Source organism: Ranitomeya imitator, chromosome 1 (assembly GCF_032444005.1).
Source record: "Ranitomeya imitator isolate aRanImi1 chromosome 1, aRanImi1.pri, whole genome shotgun sequence".
Taxonomy (NCBI): domain Eukaryota; kingdom Metazoa; phylum Chordata; class Amphibia; order Anura; family Dendrobatidae; genus Ranitomeya; species Ranitomeya imitator.
Window position 1 is genome coordinate 758,858,448 of NC_091282.1, and position 23,899 is coordinate 758,882,346.

The 23,899-nt window shown below is 49.5% G+C and overlaps 1 protein-coding gene across 1 annotated transcript; it reads left to right on the top strand.

Moving 5' to 3' along the window:
- Window positions 1-58: 58 nt before the first annotated feature.
- SAV1 (salvador family WW domain containing protein 1) lies at window positions 59-23,389 on the top strand. Its single transcript, XM_069735256.1, has 5 exons — window positions 59-298; window positions 3,913-4,359; window positions 5,216-5,486; window positions 6,583-6,732; window positions 22,266-23,389. Exons 1-5 carry the CDS (start codon window positions 205-207, stop codon window positions 22,459-22,461), a joined length of 1,158 nt encoding a protein of 385 aa, XP_069591357.1. The 5' UTR covers window positions 59-204; the 3' UTR covers window positions 22,462-23,389.
- The last annotated feature ends 510 nt before the right edge of the window (window positions 23,390-23,899 follow it).

Sequence of the window (23,899 nt, forward strand, 5' to 3'; positions counted from 1 at the left end):
TTTTCGGTGGGGCGTGGTGACGTGGAGCATGTGATTGGAGGGCGGGCTGTGGTGAGTATGCGTTGTGTGGCTATGTGGATCAGCCGGTCCCTGGTGCCGCCAGTAGAGGGCGCACGGGGGAGATCCGGGGAGATGTCGCTCTGTCTGCAGCCGTAGAGCGGACACTATGGGGGGACGCGCCGCGTAGCGGAGTCCGGGGAGGGGATGTTATCCAGGAAGAAAACTAAGAAAGAAGTGTCCAAACCTTCCGAGGTGCAGGGGAAGTACGTGAAGAAGGAGACGTCCCCCCTGCTGCGGAGTAAGTGGCCGGGAGAACTTCAGGCTTGAGGTGGAGAAGGGTTGGGCAGAGACCTGGAGGTTTCATTGTAGATGCGGGGTCTCCAGACGGAGGAAGGGAATGACGGGGTGACCCGACTACACTGCAGGGTCCAGGATGTGCCTGAACTTTGTGGAGTCTGGAGGTATGGGGGGAAGAGAGCAGTCCCGGGGTTCATCCGCAGGGGAGGGGGAGAAGGATCATTTTATATGGGGAAGGGGCGTAGTGGCCCGTGGGATCGCCCGCCGGGGAGGGGGTGTAGTGGCCCGGGGGATCGCCCGCCGGGGAAGGGGCGTAGTGGCCTGTGGGATCGCCCGCCGGGGAGGGGGCGTAGTGGCCCGGGGGATCGCCCGCCGGGGAGGGGGCGTAGTGGCCCGGGGGATCGCCCGCCGGGGAAGGGGCGTAGTGGCCCGGGGGATCGCCCGCCGGGGAAGGGGCGTAGTGGCCCGGGGGATCGCCCGCCGGGGAAGGGGCGTAGTGGCCCGGGGGATCGCCCGCCGGGGAAGGGGCGTAGTGGCCCGGGGGATCGCCCGCCGGGGAAGGGGCGTAGTGGCCCGGGGGATCGCCCGCCGGGGAAGGGGCGTAGTGGCCCGGGGGATCGTCTGGAGTGGAGCTGATCAGGGTTACCTGTAGGGGAGGAGGAACGTCCACACTGTCCCCCTCTGAGGCCAGAGAGCGGGTGTAGGGGGAGCAGTGTCCCTGGGGCCACATGCATGAGGTTGGTGAGCATTCCTTGGTAATGTAATGCCGTGTTCCCAGGGCCTTGGGGGTGGTCCCAGTGATGAAGGGCAGCTGCCCTTACTATACACCCGCCTCCGATTCATTGAGCTGGGACCAGCGCTGTGTATGTACAAAAAGGAGCGTACAAGAGACTGGTGCAAATATCTACCTTACAGCAGGAAGAGGAGTGCAGCGGCACAGCCGGATACACACATTCTTTATTGATTATTTATGGTTATTGTACAAGTGTGAGGGAGGGCCAGGGCCGTAGTTGTGGCTGAGGTTAAAGGGAACCTGTCACCCCCAAAATCGAGGGTGAGCTAAGCCCACCAGCATCAGGGGCTTATCTACAATATTCTGGAATGCTGTAGATAAGCCCCCGATGTAACCTGAAAGATGAGAAAAAGAGGCTAGTTTATACTCGCCCAGGGGCGGTCCCGGTACGATGGGTGTCGTGGTCCGGGGCCTCCCATCTTCATCAGATGACGTCCTCTTCTTGTCTTCACGCTGCGGCTCCGGCACAGGTGTACTTATATTTCCTGTTGAGGGCAGAGCAAAGTACTGCAGTGCGCAGGTGCCGGGAAAGGTCAGAGACGCCTCAACAGGTCAGACAAAGTACGCCTGCGCCGGAGCGTGACTACAAGAAGAGGACGTAATCGTAAGACCGGACCGAGATGCCCATCATACCGAGACCGCCCCTGGGTGAGTATAATCTAACCTCTTGTTCTCATCTTTAGGATACATCGGGGGCTTATCTACAGCAGTACAGAATGCTGTAGATAAGCCCCTGATGCCTTTGGGCTTAGCTCACCTTCGATTTTGCGGGTGACAGGTTCCCTTTAATGGCTCTTGTGCACCCTGGTCTCCCTTCACATACAAACAAGGTTCTTTTATGAGAGTACCTGCCTCTCGGTTATCTGAACCTTCCAGATCCCTTCCCAGTTGTTGCAGGTCCATACACACGAATTCTCACAAATTGAGACAGTCTTGCTTTAATTTTAAACAATAACCGTTACTTGTTACTGTTCGCAGCACATCTTTCTCAGTTACGGTTATAGCAGCAGGTTTCAAACTTCCCACATTTCTCAGTTTTCCAGCTTCTTCTCTTTTGGCCTCGAGTACGTGCCCAGGTCATACCGCATTTTGCGATAACGCAGCATTCTCCCTGTCCAAACGCGCTGTGCTTGAGGGTTCCCTCAGCTGTTTTGTACCGGATCTGAGGGCATCAGCCCATGCAACGAGTTGCCACATTATGGGGCCACCTGTGTCCCCATACTGTCCTGGCCTTGCTTTCAGCTTCTGATTTTTCACTGCTGCCAGTCCGCTGCACTGCTATATATCTAGCCTGGTGGTCCCTGGATGGCTGGGCACTGCACTTAAACGTTGCGCAGCTGCTGGGTAGCCTGGGCTCTGGCACCCGACTAAGCTCTCTGGCCCCTCCTGACCCAAACTAGGAAGCTTATCCTTACCTTATCCCAGCTAGCTCCTCCTATGGTTAACTATTTACACCGCTAATTATGATATGGTGTCATGGGCCGAACAGGGTACTAAGCTTTCCCTATGCTGGAGTAACACAAAATAATATATATAACATTTACATGAAGATAACATTACATGGGAGAAAGGGAGTATGACACTGTCCCGGTACACCCCTTAGGCTATGTCTCCACGTTCAGGATTCCCTGCGCTTTGGATGCAGCGGATACCCTGCTCCGCCCAAAGCGCTGCCCCCTGTTGTATGCGTGGTGATTCCACATGTGTTCATTGAACACATGCGGAATCACCGCGCCGTATTCATAGACTGAGTTTTTTATTTTGCTGATAGACATGCTGCAGTCTATAAAGACGCGCCGCATGTCCGTAAACACAGGGCCGCCGGATGCGGCCGTGCGCACATAGTGGAGACGTGCTTTCATAAAATCCGCTCCACTATGCTGTAAGATCTGGACGCTGCGGCCGTACGCATTGTCCAATCCGCAGCAAATCCTGAAGGTTTCCAGACCGTGAAAACATACCCTTACACAGGTGAGAATAGCCGAGATCGGCACCATGGAAAGAATACAGTATTGTATGTAAGGGGATATTTCATAGCTGCCACATTCTCAAAGTAAAGGACACCTACGCGAAGACATCTCCTCAATCTGTGTGGGTAGAATAAGCCCAACCTGTATCACTGATTAAGATGATCTTCCTCAGGGGTCATCGAAGAGAAGGACAGTGGCCTGGGAGCCCTCAGTGATGGAAGAGAGTGGTCCCAGTGCTGAAGGGCTGCAGTCAATTTCTATATACTAGCAATTCACGAACTTGTAGTTCACCGATTAGCGACCTTGTGTTGTATGAGTGCCGACTGCACTGTCTCTTCTGCTCTGTAGGGAATGATACATTGTTACTGCAACAATGTGATACTTTTATGAAAATCAGTATGGCCACTTGGTAACACTGTCCGCTTCCTCCTAATCGGGGAAATGCTGCTCCGACAACATAGTTAGCAAGGCCGAATAAAGACATTTGTCCATCCAGATCAGCCTTTATTCCGTCAGAATAAATCCCCCGATCTACGTCCTTCTAAAGATCCTAACATGGTTTGGTTTCACTCTCCTGGAGCTGCCCTGCTCTCCTGCCCTGCTCTCCTGCGCTGCAGTAGGTAATGCCCTTGTGCACACTGCTGTGGTATTCGCTGTAATTGCCTTATCTTTACCAACAGTGGATGAAATATTGCCACATCCCGTCACGCTTATGGCAAGCAGGAGTCCGCCATGGCGTGCCAGGAATGATTATGGTGGTTTGTCTTGCAGCCATCGTGTTATATCAGTGCATCTTTGAATAGAAATGACATTTTACTGCTTACTAAAGTTCCTACAATCCTGTCTTTGCAGATCTGATGCCATCTTTCATCCGCCATGGACCGACCATACCTAGACGGACTGATCTCTGCCCTCCAGAACCTGCTCCTTCTCAATATAACCCCCCGGGGGATGGGATGGTTTCTAGAAACCAAAGCTTTTTGCGGACTCCTATTCAAAGACCACCCCATGAGGTCTTACGCAGAGAGAGCAATAGACTTTCTGCCCCATCTTATTTAGTTCGAGGACTGGGTGATGTTCCTCGGGAATATGGATCCTCAGCTCAGTCCTTCCTAACAGAGGGTAATTCGGTTCTGGAGAACGGCGATGCAAACTCGAGGTACTTCAGCTCGGATCACCACTATGATGGACAGAGAAGGAAGCAGCTTGGGGAGCGTGCACATGAAGACTATAGATACTATGAGCATGGAGGCGAGCACGTACAAAGGATGTTGCATGGACCGGGCCGACATCCCGCAGGTTAGTGACCCAAGTCTGAAAACTGGAGCTGTTCTGTGGAGTTAATTGGTCTCCGTCCTTTCAGACAAGTCACTTTACCCCCATAAATGTGGCTACTCTCCTTCAGTGTAGTCCTCTGCCCGCTGTTAAGTGTAATCCGTCTTGGGGTGGATTACAGGAGAGTGGGAGCCGTGGTTCTGCCTTTGCTCCTGTTTGTCAAACTGCATTCAGGTGGTGGGCTTTCATTCACGTTGACAGTGGCTAGAGCAATGCATGCTGGGAAGTGAGAGAAAGGAAGTTCTAGTACATAAAAAGAGTAAGTGGCTAGTTACAGAAAATTCTGACCAATCCTGGACACATCATACCAGGACGTGCATCAAAAGCAGTTTCAACTTGTGGATGGGGACAAATTTATCAAGCCCATACTTCTCTACAGGGAAGGACAAGTACGCTTTACGGTCTGTGACTGCTGCTAGTCAGCGAGCGTTGCACAATAAATGCCGCCATATACTAACATTCTGTACAGGACTACAGAAAAGCTGTAATGCGGTAATCTTTAGCCAGAATGCCACCAGGTGATGGTTTTAGCCTTTAAGTGTAGTCTCCCTTTAAGGCCCGTTGTAAACCTGACTGTGCTCCAAAACAAATAACGATGTGCTCATCCTCTGTGGTATGAAATGAAGCTTTCACAAATCGGATTCCTCGGGGAGGGGTATGTAACACTTTACATTCCCGTGTGTCTTATACACTGCTGGGTGGGTGAATGAACTTCTTAAGCCAGACGTATCCGGTGTACAAGGCTGCATAGCAGTAGATGTGGATTCCTCCATCGCTGTCCTGCAGGACACTAATGCCGGGCTTTTATATTCTGGATCAGGTATCGGGAGGATCGCAGCAACCTCATTAGGAAACTTAACGAGTCACAGCTCCGAAGACATGCCCCTTCCTGCTGGGTGGTCGGTGGACTGGACGATACGGGGCAGGAAGTACTACATTGACCACAATACCAACACTACGCATTGGAGTCACCCACTGGAGAGAGAAGGCCTGCCCCCCGGCTGGGAGCGAGTGGAGTCTGCAGAATTTGGGGTTTATTATGTGGATCATATTAATAAGCGGGCTCAGTACAAGCATCCATGTGCGCCAAGGTAAAGACTGTCTGTTCTTCTGCAAAGGCCATTGGTGCATTAGGAGCCAGAGATGGCATTGGGCACTGCACCATTAGGGTTAGTCACAGGTGGCAGAATTTCTTGTAAGTTACCATATGTTTCAGATTAGAAAACCTTTCCCTCCCCCACCCCCCCAAATTTGGGTGAAATGGGGTGCGTCTTATAATACGAATGTAATTTGCTCCCCGGCAGCGGTTGCCGAGATCTCAATCTGCTCATGCGCCGCCTCCGGTGGCCATTTTCCCAAAGTAAACCTCATTGAAAAGAATGGGAAATGCTTGGACTCCCAAGAATTTTGAGAGAGCCCGGGGCCCGCAGCAACCTCCCACCGCCAAACAGCCCCACCCCCCAGCCAGGGACTGCATTATTGGCCCACTCCTGCTGGCACTGCCAGCTTGGACTCCGCTTCACCACAGCCACGCCCTGTATGCTACTGTAGAAGCGGGTTATAAGGTGCACCATTTTATTTAAAAAAAATAAATAAATAAATTACCAGTTTCCTCCTCAAAATTTGGGGGTGCATGTAATCCGCAAAATACAGTGGTAGTTATCAAATCTGCCCAGCGTGAATAAAGCCTAGACTTCCCGTTAGAAATGCTACCCCTGTTATGTGCCATTTTTCTTCCACAACAGATCCTAGATTGTTTTTATTATTTTTTTTTATTATTTATTTTTTTTTTTTTTAATTTAAAAAATCCTGAATGTTAGCGGGAGCAGTATGGTGACGGGGCAGTATGGCACCAAGATACCTGGCACACATCTCCATTTACAGCAGCTTGTACTCTGCTAGTGCAAACTGTCTTCAGAGAAGCTTTGGGACATAGGGATGTTTTTTTCTTGTTCCCTTATCAAATCACTAATAAATGAATGTTATGGAATTGCTTTATGTGCAATTGCCTAATTGTATTATGGTCCTCAAAATGTGCTGATGATAAACAAAAAAGCTTTGTTTGCTAATGCTGTCTTCCTTCCCAGACGTTTATGGTGGGATTCTTCTGTTTTCATCCAATCAGTCTTTTGGGTGGGCTTCTTTTGTCAGACCTGTGCGCTCATTCAAGCTTTATTTGTCCTGCAGCGTTCCCCGCTACGATCAGCCCCCTCCCCTCCCCCCTCCTGTAACTTATCAGCAAGTGGAAAGAAGCCAAGCGCTCCTCGTGCCTGCCAATCCATACCATACGGCCGAGATCCCCGATTGGCTTCAAGTCTACGCCAGGGCCCCCGTGAAGTAAGTTTGCTTTTCATTTTGCATGAGGTCTTGGTGAAGTGAGCCATAAAATAGCCGCAGTATATGATTTCATGACGGGATCATGTGTCTCCAAGTTATTAGTTATTTTATCATATAATCGCATCTGTCATTTTATTTCCCGGAGTTTTCTTTTTCAAAACTTTGTTTTTTTTTTTGTTTTTCATTCTGTTTCTGCTTTGTGCACCATGGATTGACAGAAATGTCAGAATTTTTCTCTCTAGCCATAACTTGCTTGTATGCACTGCTATGGACTATGGATCATATTCATGCATAGAGTATTGACAGCTGACATGATCCAATACTTTGGATGAATGGAGCCAGCACTTATGGGATCGTGAAGGCTACAGCCGATCAGCTGCTGCATCTTCTGATTGGCTGCAGCGCTCCTGTCACGTGCATGTCACGCACCAGTCAGATGACACAGTGGATCTGGTCTGGGAGCCAAGTTTACTTTGTTAGTTTTGGAAAGGTTTGTTTATTTGTGGACAAATCCTTTAAATTAGCAAGTTATACAATTTATTTACTGAGCGCTCCTGTCTTGGCAAGTCCTCTACTTTATTGCACGTGAAGGGGGCTGGCTAGTCATTTCATTAGTTAAGCCAGACCCCTTCATATACCGCCACAGTCCTGTTGATGTCTGAATTATGCCCGGATCTTACTGTAGTTACCAACCTTATAGTCCTCTTGGCATGGTATTTTTTGGTGTAGCCACAGGTTGGTGGTGTTTTAATAAGATTTAATAAAATTTCCTTTTTTTTTTTTTATGATTACACATGGGTCATAGTTGTAACAGATTGATGGGGGCACACCTCTCTGCAATCTCATTAACTCTCTAAATAGTTGTTTGGACAGAAGAGCAATAAAGGCTAGCTATTCCCCTTATGTATCAAACATTAGAAAAGCATCTTTGCAAAATGTGCTCCTGTTGTCTCCAGCCACACTGCTGATATATGGGTCACTCCTGTGCTGCTGACTGTCCCATGGTCCACGCTACAACTCTTCCTGCCAAACCAATACCCAGGAGCCTTTATGTATTTTCTTCTTAGAGGTGTAGGACGGTGCTCATTTATTTGCATGTGTTACTTAGATTCCTAAAAAGGGTTTTGTTTTGTGGTGGTAAGTGGGCTGTTATGTTGGTGTGACCATGGGGGAGGGGTGTACAATATTGGTGAATATGAAGATAGAAGTGAAGAAAATGAAATGTTTGTACATCAGAGATAATCGAGAGGACCGTAGTCGGTGGCCACTGGACCAGAGCCCTTCGAATCTCCAGCGCCCCCTCTGAGTGTGCCTTCCACAGTGTCAGAGTATACTGATCAGAAGAGACGCCGGTGCAGGACTCTGGTCTGGCGGCCACAGACTACTACTAGTGATGGCCATGGCCTCCAAAATGACTTTCGCTACTGGGTTACAGTAAAGCAGCCGTGAAGTGAGCACTGCTATAGGAATCAAGGTGCTGTGACTTCTGGTTTTTTGGCTCAAGCTTTTTTTTTTTTTTTCTTCTCGGGTCACAATCACCTACCACTTCTCTAGAGGGAAGACCTCATTTGTATGGTGTGCATGGCTGACCAGGGGGGTAATCTGCTTAATTGGATTACTTCGCATTGGAGGGTGTTATGCCTCTAATAATAATAATTTCATGTAAGCCCTGTTAATATGAAGCGCATGCATTTTCTGTGCTGACTTATGTATAGGTGATACTCGTGGCTGCAGTCACAAAGCTTTCCCTAAAAAAAAAAAAAAATTTATAATTGCTGCTGATTTGTTAGTGGGTGCACAGAAAAAAAGTGTCCACAGACCTCTTGCTAAACAAATTTTCCTTCCTTCCCGCTCCTAGGGCCAAAATCAGTCTTTTTCCCTCCACCACTAAGTCCGAATGTCCCCACAGTCTTTCTTTAGTGTGCACTGATACTGGCTGATCGGGATCGCACCTACCCAGGAATGCTCTTTTTCCCAATTATTGCCTTGTCTAAATGGGCCACCGACTACCAGACAAGCAACATGCTTATTCGTCGGGTGAAATGGATTTTAAGCTTGCTGTGAAAGCAGAATGTTCTCCGCCACAATCTTACTTATCGTTCTGTGTGCTGTCACCACGCTCTGTCTGTGTGAACAGGCTATTAAACGATTACTTATTGGAGCCCATCGGCGGTTAAGCAGCTGCAGTCGTCCAGTGTAAATTCAGCCTTAATGATACGACACTGATTTTATATTGTTACATGATCCTTTTGGTCACATGTGCTAATTTCTCAAATTCTAACTTCTCTGCTGTGATAGAGGGCTGTGTGTGACCACGAGTCCTAAAACCAGGCCCCTTACTTCCATTGCTGCAGTTATGGATTGGGGTCTTGTTCAGCACTCTGTGGCCCCATAAAGGCCAATGGTGCGCATAGAACTGTGATCCACCGCACGTCCTGACAGCCTTTAGCTAGCCTTCCCTCCAGTCACCGGTTCACTAACTGACCATTAGGAGGCACATTTGGTAGGTACTAACCATGGCGTATTGGAAACGTCCAAAAGACCTGCAGTATATAGTCTTTCCACAAGACCTGATAAATGCTCCCACTCACAATTTGGCCCATTCAGAATTGCTAAGCTTCATACTTTTGCACATTTTTGTTTTTTTCTGCTTCCAACACATCAACTTGAATAATGGTCTCTTTAGTTTCTGCCTAATGTATCCCGCCCCTGACAGATGCCATTGTCAGATTAATATTACACTACTTGTTAGTGTTTTAATGTTCTGGCTGCATGATCTGCATAGAACATGACTGCAAGGACACCTCTATCAGGGTATGTGCACATGTTGCGTTTTTGTTGTGGTGAAAAATGCAGTGTTTTACACTGAAAGCAAAGTGAATGATGTTTCTGAAATCTGCGCACGCTGCTAATTTTGTTTTTTCCTTGCAGATTGAAATTTGTAGCAAGTAGTGATAAGCGAGCATGCTCCGATAAGGTGTTATCTGAGGACGCGAAACTAGTAACTTTGGCATGCTCGAAAAATATGTTCACGTCCCTGCAGCTATGTCTCGCTGCTGTTTGCTAGGAAATCCCTGTCTGTGTTGCTGCTGTCGAACAGCCACGAGACATGCAGCTGCGGGGACTCGAGCATGCCAAGGAGCCAGTATGTGCAGCAGAACGTGAGTGCATACTCTGCTGCTTATAACATGGTTTTCTCTAGAACAACATCCTCCCCGCTTCCTCTTCATTTTATGTAATTAACGGAAAGGTAATGGCGTGTGTGCTGGAGGCGAGTTGGCTGTTTTGTAAGGACGTCCTGGGACAGGTACACAGGAGGAATTGCCCCGGGCCTGTTGTGGACTGGTTGGAGAACAGATGGGGGTTGTGTACAGAGGAGGCTTTTGTCAGCCTTTAGTACACACATCCTTGTACTGGTATTGGTGGAGGCTTCACTACCTCACCTTCCTCTTCTTAGTTTTGCTGGAGATGTAATGGGGAATACTCTCCCCTTGTGCTGAGGGTAATCTGTTGTAAGGGTTGGCCCGGGTCAATAATTATTGAATAATTATACTTTCACTGCTCGTTCTATGATGATCTTGCCCTGGAAATACTCCGGATCTTTCATGCCGTAGCTCATTGTTCTCAGCGGTGCATTATATTGTGTAAACAGGACTTGTTGCATGGCAGAGAACAATGGCCGTCTCTGTGCACTAAGTGAACTAGTATCAATCGTCCAGTGCACGTCATTTGGTCTGTGTAAAACTTTACAGATCGGCGGCTGCCGTATCACGCTACCAGACGGTCTCTTTTAACAAGCCATGCGCCATCTTGGGAACTTTGGTTTGATTTGTCTGTTTCCACCGTGCTGTGCTGCGGTAACTAATGAGCCGGTTCATGTGCCATTACGTGTAAGGTTTATGACCTTTCAACAAGCAGGCAACCCCTTTTAAAGTGGCCATATACATTAAGAATAAAAAATGTATGGAGTCCATGCCACTTTTTGTAAAAGTTATAAAAAATTTAGCACTGAAGCTTTTTTTTCTCCTACGCCTCATTGGGAGACACAGGACCATGGGTTGTATGCTGCCTGCCACTAGGAGGACACTTAAGTTAACACAGAAAGATTAACTCCTCTGCAGTATACACCCCTTCACTGGCCAGAATTCAACCAGTTCTTGCTTAGTGTCTGTAGGAGGCACTAGGGTCTGTTTTCAGACCCCAACTTTCTTATTTTCATTTTTTTTTCTGTAAATTTTTATTTAACGGAGCAAAGGGGGCGACGGATTCCTTTTTTATAGGGTCCGCTCTCCCCCGAACCATCAACAAGCGAGCACGGCGAGTATACCTCCCCGTCCCTCTCCTGCAACGTCTGGGGCACGCCAAATTTTACCGGGACAAAGGTTCCTCCTTGGTTCCAATTTCCAACCCCCCTTCCCTGCAAGACTGCGAACACATAGAGCCCGGCTCTCATGTCCCTCTCCAGGGCACGACAGAGGAAGATGTACCAAACCAGAGACACACATCTCATGGCGTCACATTCCTCCCTGGGGACACAGGACTGTGGGTAAGCTGCTTCAAGAAAGCTTAACCCCTTCCCTGCACCACAGTGCATATCCTGTCTCTAAAGACACTATGTCCCATCCTAAGGAGACCAAAAAGGGTAACAAGAAGCACACAGTGTTCTTCACTTCATGTGCCACTTGCAATACGGCCCTGCCCGAGCTCACAATACCCCATTATGTGCGGATTGCGACCCGGCCTCTGTGCAGCTGCCTCCCGCCGCCGCCAACCCTGAAGAGCCTAGTCCCCCTAAGTGGGCCACTTCCCTGTCACAATCTGTGGCTTCCCTAGCCAAGGCAATTGTCTCCCTCCAGGGTCCCTCTTTAAGTCAGCCCGCGGAGGACTCTGGCGATGGTACGGATCCGTCCACCAGCAGGGGGCGTCCTCTGTCTCTAAGAGCTCGGGGTGCCAGAAAACGTACCCATGTCTCACCCCCCGACCACGGGCGTGTTTGTCTTTCAGCATCCGCAAGCTCAGTCTCTCGTTTCCCTTCTCCGGAGAACCTAAATGACTCTGAATAGGAGTCCGAGGACTCTTACGTCCAGGATTCCTCTACTTCCCAAGAGACACTAGATTCTCTCATTGAAGCGGTCAACAAGACCCTGAAGGTGGACGAGGAATCTGCATCCACTCCAGAACACGCGGTGTCTTTTAAGAAGACAAAACGTGTCCAAAAAGAAATCGTACAAAAACACAGGGACCGCCCTGACAAACGTTTCATAGGGAAAAAGCCTATTGAGGCCAAATACCCCTTTCCTCAGGAACTAGTCAAGGACTGGCTAGTCTCCCTCAGTCGATCCTGCAGTATCACATCTCGCTTCCAAAACGATCCTATCACTGTCAGACGGTTCCTCAGTTAAGAACCCCTCTGACCACCAAATTGACTACCTGGCTCGCTCCGTCTTTGAAGCCGCAGGAGCGTCTCTCTTTCCATCCTTCGCCAATTCTTGGGTGGCTAAGGCTATGGTCGCTAGGGTTGAGGTGCTTACCACGACCATCCAAGACAGTAATCTCCCTCCAGAAGCGCTCAACCTGGCTAACCAGATAGTCCAGGCCGGGGACTTCGTAGTTAATGCCACGATAGACGCGGCCAATTGCGCTGCTCAAGCAGCCGCAAATGCAATTTCCATCAGAAGAGCCCTGTGGCTCAGAGATTGGCGAGCAGATTTTGCTTCCAAGCGTTCATTGACATCTCTACCCTATCAAGCCGGTCGCCTATTTGGGGAAAAATTAGACCAAATAATCTTGGATGCTACCGGGGGGAAAAGTAAATTCCTCCCCCAACAAAAACCTACCCGGCCGTTTCAGTATCAACAACAATCTCTATTCCGGCCTTTTCGCAACAATCCCAATTGGTCATCTTCCTTCTCCCCCGCATCAGGTCGAGGGGTGCGTGGGGACCGAGGCTCCCAGGTCTCATACAGACCCAACCGTAACTGGAAACCCAGACCACGGCCATCTGGGTCTCAGGGATCCAGATCCCTTAGATCCTCCACCCAATGACTCGTTGCAACATCCGGAGGACATCAACAAAGTAGGAGGTTGCCTTCTTTCCTTTCGTCAAGCCTGGCTCTCGGTCATCTCCAACGAGTGGGTCAGGGAACTGGTGTCCTCCGGATACAAAATAGAATTTTCACCCCCTCCCCCCCCAACACTGTTCTTCCCGTCGTGTCCTACCAAACCAAAGGCAACGGCCTTTCTCCAGGCCATACGGGCACTACAAAAGGATGGAGTTATCATTCTGGTTCCCCAAGACCAAAGGTTCAAAGGGGTTTACTCAAACCTATTCGTGGTCCCAAAAAAGGACTGATCGTTACATCCAATTCTAAAACTTCTGAACATATTTGTCAAGATTCGATGCTTCAGAATGGAATCTCTCCGCTCTGTCGTCGCGTCTATGGAAAAAGGAGAGTTCCTAGCATCTATAGACATCAAAGATGCTTACCTCCACATCCCAATTTTTCCTCCTCATCAACAGTTCCTTCGCTTCGCATTTCGCGAGGAACACTTCCAGTTTTTAGCCTTACCTTTCGGCCTCGCAACCGCTCCCAGAGCCTTCACAAAGCTCATGGCGGCTGCCATGGCCATTCTTCATTCCAGGGGAGTGGTGGTACTACCGTACCTGGACGACCTACTGATAAAAGGCCCATCATACCCAGCCTGCAAAGAGTCCGTCGATCTCACGGTGGATACTCTTTCTCGCCTGGGCTGGAAGATAAACTTCGAAAAATCCTCTCCGATCCCGACTCAACGGATCTCCTTTCTGGGAATGTCTCTGGACACTTTCCGCGGTCTGGTCATTTTACCTCCAGACAAAACCTTGGCCTTGCAGCGGGGAGCTTGGAGTTTTTCCCATCCAGTCTCCCTCTCCATTCAGTTCAGCATGCACATTCTCGGGCAGATAGTAGCAGCCATGGAAGCGGTTCTGTTCGTGCAATTTCACCGCCGTCCCCTCCAACATGCGCTGCTGTGGGCGTGGAACGGGAACCCGACCTCTCTCGATCGCCATTTCATTCTATCCCCACAGGTCAGAAAGACCCTCAGGTGGTTGACTAAGAAGTCCTCCCTGAGCCAGGGAAGGTTCTTTCTCCCAGTGCGGTGGCTGGTGGTGACCACCAATGCCAGCCTCATGGGCTGGGTGGCGGTTTTCAACCACCACACAGCACAGGGGCGGTGGTCCACTCAAGAGTCTCGTCTCCCCATCAATATCCTGGAAATACGAGCTATCAGGCTAGCGTTGTTCAGGTTTCACCATCTTCTGGCTGGTCACACCGTCAGAATCCAGTCCGACAACGCCTCATCTGTGGCGTACATCAACTGTCAGGGGGGAACCCGCAGCAAGACTGCCATGCTCGACGTGTCCCACATTCTCCGTTGGGCCGAAACCAACCATTCGCCCATCTCAGCGATCCACATAACAGGTGTGGAGAATTGGGCGGCGGACTTCCTCAGTCGCCAGGGTCTCACCTCGGGCGAGTGGTCCCTCCACCTGGAAGTTTTCCAACAGATTTGCCATTGTTGGGGGACCCCGGACGTGGACCTCATGGCCTCCAGGCTAAACAACAAGGTCCCACAGTTCATTGCCCGATCCCTCGACCCACGTGCCGTCGGAGCAGATGCCTTCGTCCTCCCGTGGCGTCAATTCCGCCTCCCGTACATTTTTCCTCCTCTCCCCCTGCTACCGAGGGTCCTCAAGAAAATCGGGGCAGAGGGAGTGCCAGTGATCCTCGTGGTGCTGGACTGGCCGCGCCGAGCATGGTACGCGGAACTGGTTCAGCTTGTCGCAGACGTCCCCTGGCGGCTTCCAGATCGCATGGATCTTCTCTCACAGGGCCTGATTTACCACCAGAACTCAGGGGCCCTGTCTTTGATGGCCTGGCCATTGAATCCTGGATTCTAGGCCAAGCGGGTTTCACTCCCAAGGTGTCCTCCACCATGATCAGGGCTAGGAAGCCCGTGTCCATGCGCAGTTACCACCGTATCTGGCGAATCTTCTTCGCATGGTGCGACACACATGGACAATCGCCTCTTGCATTTTCCATCCCTTCCACATTGGAATTTCTCCAATCAAGATTAGAGTCTGGTCTCGCACTTAGCTCCCTCAAGGGACAGGTGTCAGCATTGTCAGTCCTGTTCCAACAAAAAATTGCCAATAGATTACCGGTTAAGACGTTCTTTCAGGGAGTTTTCCGGGTGGCCCCTCCCTACAAGATGCCTTTGGATCCGTGGGATCTTAATTTGGTCCTTGGAGTCCTTCAGGAGGCCCCCTTCGAACCATTGCAGGACGTCTCTCTGACCTTCCTTTCCTGGAAGGTAGTTTTCCTAGTGGCCATTACATCCATCAGGCGTGTTTTGGAGTTGGCGGCACTTTCCTGCCGACCTCAGTTTCTGATTTTTATCGGTCGTCCATGACAGCACTACGGAGAGAGGGGATCCGCCCTTCAGGAACAGGAAACCTACAGATACATAAGGGCGGCACCTCTCCCACGCATCAGTTGGTTTCCTGTTCCTGGAGGACAGGATTCCCTTCAGATACGACGACTTCGTTCACCTATCAACACCCAGGCCGGCTGTCCGACCCAGGTAGCGAGGGGGTCTCCTACCTCGGGCAGTGCGGGTCCCTGGAAGCGCCACGGTGGGTCCGGGTAGGACTCCACGACAGTGAGCGGTGCAGGCTGGAGCGACGTCCGGAGGAGGTCCATCCCCAGTGGCAGCAAGGTGAGTATGTCCCCCCCCCAGAGCGGTTCACCCTCCTGGGCCTCGGTCTTCCCCACCTCTGGCCCCCGTCAGTGCAGTGCGGTGCAGGCTTTCCGGGAGCGCCCTGTGCGCTCCTTTCGGTTTCGGGGGCGGGACCGGAGCCGGGGGTTGGGCGCTGGCTTCTGCCGCGATCGCCGCTGTGCTGCGGCCGTGAGCGGCGGTAGTGTAGCGGCTGGGGGGTCCGGCGGAGCCGTCCCTGAGCTCTCTGCCCGAAACAGGAAGTGACGCGCAGGGGGCGTGGCCTAAACCCGGAAGTGAAACGCTGGCCGGTTTTTTGCTTACAGCGCCGCTGTCCTGCATGCGGCGGGGGCGGGGGAGGGGCGATTGGGGGTGGGGGAGCGTCCTGCACGTGGGGGGGTTGATTCGGCCACACAGCTGCACATGTTCCGGATCCGGGGGAACTGCTTGTGTGCCCATCTGCAGCTATGGATGAGCCGGAAGCTGCCGTCGGTCTGCTGGAGCAGGACAGATCCTCGGAGAAGTCCCATTCAAACCCCCAGCCGAAGACCCGCGGACGCAGTAATCAGCCCAGTCGCAGATCTAGACAACAGGATCTGGACCGACACCCCCCCCCCCCCCCCCAGTGATCCGGTACCTACCGCTACTGCCTGGGTAAGAGATCTACGTGAACGTACCCTGATGCAGTCTTTTCCTATGTTTATTTCCGTAGGGGAAAAAATGCGCTGGTAAAGTAAAAAACAAGGAGTGCGCACTATGCGCTTGCCCTTTGCCAGACGCCTACCCTAAGAGACTTTGTCAGTCGTGTGTGCGGCAGACGGTAGGAAATAAATTGATGGGAACACTGTTTAGCGGTAGCACCGGGGTAAAATTACATAGCCTTTTTCTCCGCTCCCATAGGTGGCGGAAGAGTCTCCTGATTTTACATCAAACCTTAGGGAGATTATCAGGAAGGAGGTGAAAGATTCCCTAAAATCCCTATCCCAGGGGGAAACTTCCAAAAGAAGAAGGGAGCCTAGCGCCTCAGATTCGGATTCGTCCGCTGGCCCTAGAAAGGAGAATGATTCAGACACTTCTGTTTCCTCAGCGTCCTCTTCAGAAGAGGATTCTAATCGTTTCTGTTTCCCGCTGGACCAGATGGACAAGCTGATCAAATCAGTTAGATCCACCATGGGGGTGGCTGACGAAAGGCCAGAACTTTCAGCGCAGGATCTAATGTTTGGCAGTCTAGACCCAAAAAAGCGTAGGTCTTTTCCGCTTAATGACAAGGTTCAGAACCTTATCAAAAGGGAATGGAAAAAGCCAGAGAAGAAAGGCTCCTTTCCACCGGCCTTTAAACGCAGATATCCCTTTGAGGACCCCCTGGTGAATACGTGGGATAAAGCACCAAAATTGGACGCAGCAGTAGCTAAGGCGTCTAAAAGATCATCTATCCCCTTTGACGACATGGCTTCCCTAAGAGATCCCCTCGATAAGAAGGCTGACTCTATTCTTAAAGGGACATGGGAGATGTCGGCGGGTGCCCTGAGACCTGCAGTAGCGGCGACATGTGCAGCCAGATCAATGATGGTTTGGCTGGATCAGCTAGGATCCAAATTGGAAGAGGGAGTCTCCAGGGATTCTATGTTAAAATTCCTGCCAACAATTCAGAATGCCGCTGCCTTTCTCGCGGACGCATCTGCAGATTCGGCAAGGATGGCAGCCAGAGCGGCTGGATTATCAAGGGCCCTGTGGCTGAAATTTTGGCCGGGTGACCTTCAATCGAGATCCCGTCTGTGCTCTATCCCATGCGAAGGGGAATACCTGTTTGGTCCAGTCCTGGACGAACTGCTGGAGAAAGCCGGAGACGAGAAGAAAAAATTTCCCAGTCTACCGGCCACTTCTTACAGGCGTCCCTTCGCAGGGAAAAGGTTCTTCCGAAGGAGACCGGCTAGAGACCAGAGCAGATGGGACGATAAAAGGAAGAAAGGTACTGGATTTATGTTTGGTGGAGGACGTCAGGAACCATCCCGGGAAGTCAAAAAACCACCCCAATGACTAGTCGCCCCGGTGGGAGGTAGACTATCTGCCTTCTACCCGGCCTGGTCCAAAATCTCCAGTAGTGATTGGATTTTGGGGATAATAGCTACGGGTCTGCGGCTAGAGTTCTCCTCTATCCCTCAGAACTTCTTCAGAATCACCCCTCTCAGGTCCTCTCCAGCAGAACAGGCAGCCCTGGAAGCAGAAGTTCACGACCTGCTCAATAAAAATGTCCTGTCAGAGGTTTCGGAAGGAGAACAGGGTAGTGGATTCTACTCTCCTCTATTCCTGATACGTAAACCTGACGGCTCCTTCAGAACAATTATTAACCTTAGAGCTCTGAATAATTTCCTGACCGTTCAATCATTTAAAATGAAAACTATTAACACCGCAATAAAGCTGCTGTTTAAAAACTGCTTTATGGTAGTATTGGATTTGAAGGACGCCTATTACCATATCCCTATTTATGCAGGTCACCAACGATACCTGAGGGTGGCGGTACGGTTGGATGGGGTAGTCAGACACTTCCAGTATAGGGCCCTTCCCTTTGGTATTTCGGTCGCCCCTCGGGTGTTTACCAAAGTAATGGCGGAAGTTATGGCACACCTGCACGAGTCTGACATTCTAATAATCCCCTACCTGGACGATCTCCTTATCGTAGGTAAAACGGCGGATCACTGTCTGGAGCAGTTACATAAAGTGATGTCTGCTCTAGAGCGTCTGGGGTGGATGCTAAACGCTAAAAAATCACGGTTACAACCCATGACGGTGCAGCGATTTTTAGGCCTGACCCTGGATTCCCAGGTTCAGGAATGCCATTTGCCTCAAGAAAAAATTGATCGCCTGCACCTTCAAGTGCTGAATGCCTCTAAAATCCCGACCATGTCCCTTAGAAGAGCCATGTCTCTGTTAGGCTCTCTCTCGTCCTGTATTCCAGCGGTCCGATGGGCCCAGTATCATACGAGGATACTTCAGGGCGAGGTGCTGTTACATCAAAAAAGGTTGGGGGGATGTCTGGAGAGCCTGCTGACCCTATCCCAAGACGCTATTGTATCCCTCGGATGGTGGCTAGACCGAGAGAACCTGTCCACGGGGGTCCCCTGGGAATATAATGTAACTCGTATTGTCACCTCGGACGCTAGCCCTTCTGGGTGGGGGGCTCACATGGGGATACATTGGTCCAGGTGCTTTGGGATCGGGGTCAGATGGAGATGTCTTCCAATCTAAAGGAGTTAACGGCTGTGGAACAGGCGGTTAAAACACTCCTTGTCTATCTACAGGGCCACCACGTGCGGGTATTCTCGGACAATCGGGTCACCGTGGCATACATAAATCAACAAGGCGGGACTCGTTCCAAATCCCTGATGTGTGTAGCAGATCGTCTGTTTCATCTAGCAGAGCAACATCTTCTCTCATTGACGGCTCTTCACATAAGAGGGGCAGAAAACACTACGGCGGATTTCTTAAGCCGCAACACATTAAGGCAGGGAGAGTGGTTCCTGAACGGCTCCATCTTCAACCTCATCGTGGAAAGATGGGGTCAGCCAGAGGTAGACCTGTTTGCCACAAAAGAAAACAGGAAAGTGGCACAATTCTGCTCTCTGAACCCCAGAGAAAATCCCCTGTCAGTAGACGCCCTCCTCATAGACTGGAACTTCAGGCTAGCCTACGCCTTTCCTCCCCTGTCTCTACTTCCTCTGGTGGTGAGGAAAATCAGGAAGGACAAAGCCACAGTGATATTAATTGCCCCCTTCTGGCCCAGAAGGACGTGGTTTCTATGCCTAAGGGCTATGTCGATATCCGATCCATGGGTCTTGCCAGACATCCCGGATCTCCTATCCCAGGGCCCAGTCTACCATCCTCGGGCGGTTGGCCTTCATCTGACGGTGTGGATTTTGAGCGGGCGCTGTTAAAAGATAGAGGGTTCTCTCCGGCCCTCATTAACACGCTGCTGAAGAGCAGAAAAATGATAACCACAAAAATCTATGTCAGAATCTGGAAGAGATTTCTTCAGAACTCGGGGGCAACAGCTGGACAGTCAATGCCGATTGTCCAGATCTTGGAATTCTTACAAAAGGGGTTAGATATGGGGTTGTCCCCAAATACTCTTAAAGTGCAGGTGTCAGCCTTAGGGGCCCTCTTTGGCTGCAACATTGCTGAGAATCACTGGGTCAGCAGATTCATCAGGGCGCCAAAACGGTCTAGGCCAATGGTAAAGAATAGGGTCATGCCATGGGACCTGAACCTAGTCCTCTCAGCCATGACAGAGGCCCCATTTGAGCCGATTACTTCAGCCTCTATTAAAAATTTATCTCTTAAAGTAGCCTTCCTGGTGGCCATAACATTGGCGCGTAGGATAGGTGACATACAAGCATTATCCAGGGTTCCCCCTTACATGCAGCTTAGGGATGATAGAGTGATACTATCCCCTGATCCAGCATATCTTCCTAAAGTAGTGTCCAGATTCCACAGAACACAGGAAATAGTTCTTCCATCTTTCCTCCCCAATCCTACTAACGATAAGGAAAGGAAGTTACACACTTTAGATGTAAAAAGATGTATCTTGGAATATCTAGCAGTAACTGATCCCTGGAAGATAGATAACGCCCTATTCGTGTCCTATCAAGGTAGTAGGAAGGGTCATAGAGCTTCGAAATCTACTTTAGCTAGATGGATCAGGGAGGCTATCTCGCTGGCATACATCTCAAAGGGCAAGCCGGCGCCTGAAGGTCTTAAAGCGCATTCCACTAGAGCTATGGCAGCTTCGTGGGCGGAAAGATTGGAGGTTTCGATCGACCAGATTTGTAAGGCTGCTACTTGGTCTTCCCCAAACACATTCTATAACCACTATAGATTGAACCTGGGTGCCTCTTCTGACCTCTCTTTTGGTGTAAGGGTGCTGCAAGCTGTAGTCCCTCCCCAGTTAGTTACTCTCTGTAATTCTCTCCGTAGTGCTGTCATGGACGACCGATAAAGTCTTAGTTACTCACCGGTTAACGGTGTTTCTCGGAGTCCATGACAGCACCTGTACATACCCTCCCGTCTTCTTAAGTTCTGGGTGTACACCTCTTCCTTTGTTTATATAATTCACGGGTAGTGAATAGTTAATATTGTATTATTGTTTATTATGTATGCTATTAACCTTGGTGGTCCTCTTGTGCTCTGTAAACCAACTGATGCGTGGGAGAGATGCCGCCCTTATGTATCTGTAGGTTTCCTGTTCCTGAAGGGCGGATCCCCTCTCTCCATAGTGCTGTCATGGACTACGAGAAACACCGTTAACCGGTGAATAACTAAGACTTTCACACGGACAAGGCAGTCTTGAGGACTTCTCCTTCTTTTCTGCCCATGGTCGTTTCCTCTTTCCACCTCAACGAGATTATTCTGCCTTCGTTCTGTCCAGCTCCAGTCCATCGCATTGAGAAGGCTCTGTACACTCTCGACGTGGTGAGGGTCCTTCGACGGTATGTCTCACGGACGGCTCCCTTCCGCAAGTCGGATGTCCTCTTCATACTTCCAGAGGGACCTTGGAAGGGTTCTCCCGCTTCCAAGGCTACTCTAGCCAAGTGGATTCGATCGGCTATTCAGGAATCCTATAGTGTCAAGGGTGTTCCTATCCCAGCAGGGGTTAAGGCCCATTCTACTCGGTTGGTGGGCGCCTTTTGGGCCATTCGGCACCAGGCGTCAGCACAACAGCTTTGCAAAGCTGCAACATGGTCCAGCTTACATACTTTTATGAAGCATTACCACATTCATTTTATTTCTTCTGCAGACGCCGCCCTTGGCAGGCGCATTCTGCAATCGGCGGTGCCTTAGCTGTAAGCAAGCGGTACATGGGGTATTAGCAGATATGTTGCTCCCCACCCAGGGACTGCTTTAGGACGTCCTATGTCCCCCAATGAGGCGTAGGAGAAAAGGAGATTTTTGTGTACTCACCGTAAAATCTTTTTCTCCGAGCCAATCATTGGGGGACACAGCACCCACCCTGTTTACCTGTTGGCTTGTTGTTACTACTTTGGTTTTTACAGAGTTTATGGTCTTTCATTTAATACTCCTACTGCTTTACTACCGAACTGGTTGAATTCTGGCCAGTGAAGGGGTGTATACTGCAGAGGAGGAGTTCATCTTTCTGTGATAACTTAGTGTCCTCCTAGTGGCAGGCAGCATACAACCCATAGTCCTGTGTCCCCCAATGATTGGCTCTGAGAAAAAGATTTTACGGTGAGTACACAAAAATCTCCTTTTGTTCTAAAGGGAAGTAAGTTGGCACCAGAAGAGTGTGGCAGCGTCCTGAGCCGCCCGTACACATTAGATGGCTGTCGGATGGGCGATCCCTGTACTCCTAGGAGAGAGCTGCTGTCAGGTGACTTATTTTGGTGGCAAACAAAACAATTGGGTGGACCCAACCGATCTGAACCTTCTTTCTCCAGATGTCAATGGAAGCAGCGATCGGGTTTGTCCATTTATCTGATGTGTACTCTCCCATCTTGATATCATACAGCCTCCTGCAGCCTGGGTTTAGTGTATTGTGCAGAGGAGGTGGTGTGAATAACCACCTAGGTGCAGTATATAATCGGCGTTGCCATGTTCGATTCCCCTGCACCTTATGGCGTCTAGTATTTTACCGTTGGGTCCTGGCCCTTGAAAGTTAAGTAAAATACAAAGCTACTTACTGCATTTCACTTTGACTTTCTTGCTTGCAAGCCACCATGAATTATGCAATTCTTCTAAACACATATTTCTCTTCCTACTCACAGATATGACCACATCTTGAAGTGGGAACTCTTCCAGCTGGCAGACTTGGACACGTACCAGGGCATGCTCAAGTTACTGTTCATGAAAGAACTAGAGAGGATAGTAAAACTGTATGAGGCCTATAGACAGACATTGATCACCGAGGTGGAGACCAGAAAACAGAGACAACAGTGGTACTCTCAGCACAAGAACTTCTGAGACCACTGCCCCTTCTCATCAGGACTGGAAATATTCTCCCCTTTTATTCCTCAGTGCCTTGCTGCTTTATTTGGACAAATCTATACAGTAGACACTGCGTTTATTATCCACAAAGGGAAACTCACAAACATATAGTTTTAATAAAAAGTTGATTACTGTTATAATACTTAGATTTTGATAATCCACAATAGAATATTAACTGAAAGCAATAAAGGGCAGGGGGTTACCACAGGGAGCTGCCATGACCCCCGCTGGCACTGCATTTGGTCATTGGTTGCATAGTTGTTACAGTAAATTATCTATTAGGCACCCACATTACAGAATGTAGTCTAATCAGCTCGATACACCATGTATTGGCGGTTCTAGGGTACTGCAGCCCATTTCCCATTCACTTCAATGGTAACTAGTTGAAGAGCTGAAAATGGACACTGAAGAGTGTTTAGCGGTGTGATGATTCAGCTCCATAGACTTTTTTTTTTTTAATTATTATTATTACCCTGGACTCCACTATATTGGCTAATCATTTGTGGGTGTCTGGGGGCAGCCCCTTACGGATCTCATGTTAATGTCCTATACCAATGCTGCACCATCAAAGTCTAGGAGAACAGCTCTGAGCTCATGTAACTGGAAATAAAGCGAGAAGAAGTCGTCCCAACATATTCTCCACTGGTTCCCAGTCATCATCTGTGAATTACCAGTGTGCTCTGTAAATGATGTATATTTATTATGGACACCAGCCGGAATATACAGTAGCAAATGCGAACATACACAAAACTATGCAGTGGGTTTTATGTTTAAGAAAGCACGTTTTTTTTTAATTCCAACTTTCTATATCCTTTACATTTTCCAGAAATATACTGTCCTTTTTTTCCTGTCTATTCCTAAAAATATGTGAATATTAATATCTGAAAATACATCAATTTCTTACTTTGGTGTGTTTTTTTTTTTTTTCCCCCTCATGTCCTGCTGATTTTAGTCACCAAAACTAAGGCGTTCCAACCACAATAGAGGTGTTGGCAGAATGATGGCTTGTCTGCTCATGTGTCCGGCCGCTCTCTTCCCATTTTCATATATGGGAACAGTCGCTTGCCTGCATGCTCCCGTGTTCTCTATGAAAGAGCTGCTGTCAAATTCCTGGCGGCGGCAAACTCGTTGAAAATGAAATCGGACATGTTGGCTCATTATTATCTAAGGAGTCCCCCATACAGACTATTACGTTCATCCGATGCCATTCTGGAGAGATCATAATAATTGTGGGGACTTCATTTGTGCAGGTTCTCCTGTTATCATCCCAATACAAAGATGCCTGGAATGACTGATAACAGAGAACAACAGATTCCACTCAATTGTAAGTATGGATAAGACTTGCTGACGGGCTGTGGATTTGATAACACATTGAGAAGACAACTACATAATAATCGGCTTTATGTAAGTCTAC

What these genes read in the sequence shown, in the direction of transcription:
- SAV1 (XM_069735256.1), top strand. Translation starts at nt 205, where the DNA reads ATGTTATCCAGGAAGAAAACTAAGAAAGAAGTGTCCAAACCTTCCGAG. An exon ending in GACGTCCCCCCTGCTGCGGA is followed by an intron (nt 299 to 3,912) that starts GTAAGTGGCCGG and finishes CTGTCTTTGCAG; the next exon opens with ATCTGATGCCATCTTTCATC. An exon ending in AAGCATCCATGTGCGCCAAG is followed by an intron (nt 5,487 to 6,582) that starts GTAAAGACTGTC and finishes TTTGTCCTGCAG; the next exon opens with CGTTCCCCGCTACGATCAGC.